General features: G+C 61.6%; 1 protein-coding gene across 1 annotated transcript; it reads right to left on the reverse strand.

The window, feature by feature from the left end:
- Positions 1-80: 80 nt before the first annotated feature.
- On the reverse strand, positions 81-4,768 carry CHPF (chondroitin polymerizing factor). The gene is made up of 4 exons (XM_043577931.1): positions 4,438-4,768; positions 2,826-3,399; positions 2,131-2,310; positions 81-1,812 (listed from the first exon to the last, which is right to left on the reverse strand). Exons 1-4 carry the CDS (start codon positions 4,749-4,751, stop codon positions 553-555), a joined length of 2,328 nt encoding a protein of 775 aa, XP_043433866.1. The 5' UTR covers positions 4,752-4,768; the 3' UTR covers positions 81-552.
- Positions 4,769-4,927: the final 159 nt, after the last annotated feature.

Consider the following 4,927-nt stretch of genomic DNA (forward strand, 5'->3'; position numbering starts at 1 on the left):
CTGGGAAAGGAGACCGGGGCCATCCTTACCACCAGCCCTCCCAGTCCCTGTGCCACCTTGTGAAAACTCAGAATCACTAGTCCACACTCAGCCAGTTTATTAAAGGCAGGGAGCTTCATCCAGGTCCAGAAGGGAGAAGCCGGGGGACACCCCCCCTTCTTCTCTCAGCTCCCCGCTTCCCCAATCACTCATCTACAGCCCAGCCCCCAGGAGGGAGATGGGGCTGGCGTCAGGCAGACTGCACTGCATAAATACTCAGAGGCCACAGCCTGAATCAGCAGCGTCAAGGGCGGCAGTGGGGGGGGGGGGGGGGGGGGGGGGGGGGGGAGGCAGGGAGACCAGGTTTGGGGCAAGAAGGGGTGGCTCCAAAGGCACCTCCCAGGGCTTGTCCTGAGCCCGAGGACCCACAAAGCTAGAGAGAGGGGGCCAGCGGGCTCTGCCCTGGGGTCTGAGACCACGGCCGGCCCTGTCCGGCGAGGCTGGCAGGTGACTCTGGGTTGTTGGGGAGGAGAGGGGTGCTGCCGTGCCAGGGTGCTGGGGCGCAGGGCGGGCTCAGGTGCTGTTGCCCTGCTCCTGCTCGAAGAGCAGCATGGCTAGCTGCGTGCGGGAGCCCAGGCCCTCCAGCTCGCCCTGGCGGCAGCGGTGGTACAGGTCCTCGCTGAGCCGGGCACTGCACGTCTGGGCCCGGTAGCGCTGCAGCAGCGCCGGCTCCACGGCCCGCAGAACGTGGAGGCCGGAGAAGCGCAGGAACAGCTCGTACACGTCCATGCTCTCCAGCAGCTCCTCCTCCTGCTCTGAGGCCGCCGCCAGCCGCCCTCGGGCCGCCACGTAGTCGGAGTTGTAGAAGCAGGCCTCGCTGGCTGCCTGGCGATCGAAGCGGCCCGTGTCTCGGCCCAGCTCCGGGGGCCCAGGGCCCTGGGGCGGGGCCACGGCGGGGTGGAAGGCCTGGAAGTGCATGGGAAAGAAGGCCTGCCAGCCAGAGATGGCGTGCATGCGGCAGCGGTTCAGGAAGTCAGGCGTGAGCACCGTGTCTGGCCCGGCCAGCAGGAACAGTGTGTCCAGCGGGTGCTTCTTGGAGAGCAGATCCATGAGGCGCAGCGGGGAGGGTGCGGCCGTCTGCACGCTGAGCCAGGGCACCCGGGCCCCGGGGAAACGCCGCTCCAGTTCCGCCACGTGGGCCTTGACGGGCGCAAAGACATCCGCGTGGGCCGCCCGTTGGGCCTGTCGTGGCTCGTACAGGAGCAGCAGGGTCAAGGCTGCCGCGGCATCGCCAGGTTCCAGCGCCGCAGTGGCGAAGGCTTCCAGGAAGCCAGGGGCCAGGTCCCGCTCGGCCGCAGCCAGAGGCAGTAACACGGTGAGACGCGAGGCTTCGGTGACGTAGGGCACAGGCAAGATCTCCACACGGCTCAGTGGCCGCAGCAGCTGCACCCGGCGGGTGAGGGGCCGGCGGCCACCCTGGGGGGTGAGCGCCTCCAGCTGCAAGTCCAGTGTGTACTCCATACCCCGGGCAGGATCAAAGCGTCGGTAGCCATTAACTAGCTGCTGCTTCTGGAGCCGCAGGGCTGGATGATAGCGACGGTTGAGCTCTTCCAGGGCCGCCCCCAGAACGTCAGCCACATCGGCCCGGTCAGCCCCTCGCAGCGGGCAGCGGGGCGAACCATCAGCGCAGGAGAAAGCATGCTGCTCCGTGAAATAGTCCCAGCGTAACACCTCAAAACGGGAGGCCGGGCGGGATGGTGCCGGAATGCCCACAGGCCAGGCGGCTGCGCGCTCCCCATCGGCTGCCAGATGGCTGGTGTTCTGGATCTCCCACTAGATCGGAAAAATAGACCAGGAGCAAGGTAGAGACTGTGGGGGCCAGCGCAGAGCTGGAGGACTAAGCAGACAGCAGGTGCTACTTGGGATGGGTCCCTAGTCCCCAATTTCTACTATCCCAGGGCCTCCACCTATCCTTTCCCCAGATTGAGGCAGCCTAAGAATTAAAAGGGAGGCTTCTGGAAGAGCTTCTCAGAAAAGGCAGGAACAAAGAGGGACTGGGAAGCCAGTTTGTTCTGATTCTAGTTTTGACTTCCCTGGGATCTCAGATGTCTTAGGACCTGTCCCCTCTGTCCCCCAGGGCCCCGACCATACCTGCAACTCCTGGATCTCCTGGTATGTTCGTTCCAGCTCAGCTCGGGCAAAAGCTTTGTGCAGCTGGTACATGTGTACGGGGTCATGCACAGGGTGGGCTGTCAGGGCACTGCGGAAACGGGGGTCTCCTTCCTGCACATGCTCCCCAGGGCTCAGCTCCAGGTAGCTATAGTGTACCCCCTGGGGAGAGGAAGGGAAGGGGTCTATGATGGGAAGAGATGGGACAGCTCCCCATTCACCTCCCAGTGTGGATTTCATCTTCCCCTCCCATGACCTATGTGGACCTGGAGTCGGAATTACTGGGTTTAAGTACACCTTGGCCAGTTGTTAGCTTGTGTGACTTTGGGCGAGCCTCTGCTAGCTCATGTGTGGAAATGGGCATATGGATCCTATCTCAGAGCTGTCCAGGGGCTCAAATAAAAATCATAGTAGCCAACACTGAACGCCTGCTATGTGCAAGGTTCCCTTATTTTTTCTAATCCTTAGAACACACCTGAACCATAGTTGTTTTCATTGGTATGGATGAGGATACCAAAGTTCAGGAGATGCAGTCATTCACCCAAGGTTGCAGGGATAGAAAGTGACAGAACTGGCACGGAAACCCAGGCCTATTATTTCCAACTACCCCTTTGCCTCCGAGGGGGAAGGGCACAAGCTCAGGCAGGAGGTGCCAACGGGGCGGCTTATCTTCCCACCTCGTGGTCGCCAGTGCAGCCCACCCCTGTGGCATCGAGGATGCAGCGTCCCAGCCACTCATCCGGTCGCGCACTGACGATGTCGTTGCGGCAGCCTTCCAGGTGGGGGCGCAGCTGCTGCAGCAGTGTGCGGGACAGCAGCACCCCAAAGCCGCCATGGCAGTAGCGGCCTGGGGCGGGCTCTCCACCGATGAAGTCCTGTGGCCGGCCCAGGTACAGGTGGGCAGCGGCCGCCAGGCTCAGACGGCCGGCTAGGCGAGCCAGTCCATGTGCCTCGGTGTAGGTGGCATCGGGCACTATGAAGAACCAGTCAAAGTCGTCACCGTGTTGCTCCAGTAGGTGGCGCAGTGCCAGGTGCAGGTGCCCTATGGGCCGCTCCTCACCCAGTGTCACCACTGCCATGCCTGGTGGTGCCCTGCGGCCGCGAGAGCCCGTCAGGAACACCACACGCTCTAGCCGGTGCCCCAGCGTGCGGTTCACGGCCACACCCAGTGTGGGCAACGTGGCTTGTGAGGTCAGCACCGCCACAAGCAGCCTCTGCCTGATGCCCAGCTCCGTGCTGATGTATCGGGTTCTGGGGGAGAAGAGGGCACAAGGTTATCAGAAGACAACATAGGCTCTGGCAGGTCACATCCTCTCTGGGCCTGTTTCTTCACCTACGAATAGGATAAGAATAACCAACTCCCCGGGGGTCATGGGGATTTACATGAAATATTTGCCTTACCTATATAGTGCCTTGAGGAGGGGGGGATGGCGATGTGTGTGGAGATATGAGAGGTACATTGTGGATTTGATTCTCTGTTTCACGACTTAGTAGTTGTGTCCTTGAGCAAGTTATTTAACCTACCTGAGCCTCATTCAGTAGTCTGCTCTGCATAAAGGAGCTGATAGTATCTATTCAAAGCACTTAGGCAACTGCTCAGCACATAGATACTCCACACACCATGTATATACTTATTTCTATATAAATATGCCATCATAGCACAAATACATCACATAAATGATGTAAAGGAATATAGGGCAGAGGGATGTACTGAGTGTGTTTGGGACAAGGGAAAACCGGGGCTCAGCAGTTCCGGTAACTTAGCTTCCATAATGCAGAAGGTAAGTCGCAAAGCTGAAATTTGAACTCAGTGTTGCTTAGAAGAAAAGTATTTCAACTCATGCGCAAAGGCATTAATGGGATGGGTACCTCACCCCTCCCCCACAAACCTCATCCCGAGGTGCCCCACCCAGGAACAAGAGATACAGGTAAATTCTGGTTTCTCTTTTTTCTTTCCCTCTCTCTATGCACCCACTCCAAGTACCAGTCATTTCTCGAAACCCAACAGCCCAATCAGGGAGCTAATAGGATCTATGAGGGACCATGGGGTCGAGCCAGTTTAGGACAGAGGAGGGCAAGTTCCGCCCAGGCCTGGACGGGGCCCAGAAAGGGCCTCAGATGGGTTCCACAGCTCCCGGGGAAGCAGGGCAATCGGAAGTTATTGGGGCCAAAGACTTCCTGGCTGGCCAGCCCCTTCCTTCCGGAGCCTAACCCAGCCTCCGGCGGCCTCCCCGGCGCGCCCGACCCGACCGGTGCCCAGGGGGTGGGGCTGGCGGGGCTGATCCCTACCTGACGGCCTTTTTGGCGGCCTGGCCAGGCTGTGCAGGGTGGTAGGGCAAGACACGCGGCTCCCAATTCTCCCCGGCGCCTGCGCCGACCCCAGGCCTCTCGCGCTCCGCTCCCGGCTGCACCGAGTTGGGCCGGCGCGCCGCGTTCGTGTTGCCGCGCGGCGGCAGCTCAGACTCTCCTGGTTGGGGCGGCCCTGGGCCACACGGTTCCTCCACCCAGGTGACGCTGAGCAAGCTCAGAGTGAAGCCCAGGGAGATGCCCACGGCCACAGGCCCTGCGGGCCGCAGCACCGACAGCAGCAGCGATGCCCGCATGGCGCCGGGACCACGGGCCCCGGGGCCCGGAGCAGCCCCACAGCAGCCAGAAGAGGCTCCGAGGGGGCGGGACCGGGGAGGGGGCGGATCCGAAGGGCCCGGGCCAAGCGGGCGGGCCCGCTCCCTCCCCGCCGACGCGGTCCTAGTCGAATCCCCTGCGCGGCGTTCCGATCCTC

Source organism: Prionailurus bengalensis, chromosome C1 (genome assembly GCF_016509475.1).
Source record: "Prionailurus bengalensis isolate Pbe53 chromosome C1, Fcat_Pben_1.1_paternal_pri, whole genome shotgun sequence".
NCBI lineage: Eukaryota > Metazoa > Chordata > Mammalia > Carnivora > Felidae > Prionailurus > Prionailurus bengalensis.

What these genes read in the sequence shown, in the direction of transcription:
- CHPF (XM_043577931.1), bottom strand. Translation starts at nt 4,751, where the DNA reads ATGCGGGCATCGCTGCTGCTGTCGGTGCTGCGGCCCGCAGGGCCTGTG. An exon ending in GCCGCCAAAAAGGCCGTCAG is followed by an intron (nt 3,400 to 4,437) that starts GTAGGGATCAGC and finishes CTTCTCCCCCAG; the next exon opens with AACCCGATACATCAGCACGG. An exon ending in GCTGCACTGGCGACCACGAG is followed by an intron (nt 2,311 to 2,825) that starts GTGGGAAGATAA and finishes TCCTCTCCCCAG; the next exon opens with GGGGTACACTATAGCTACCT.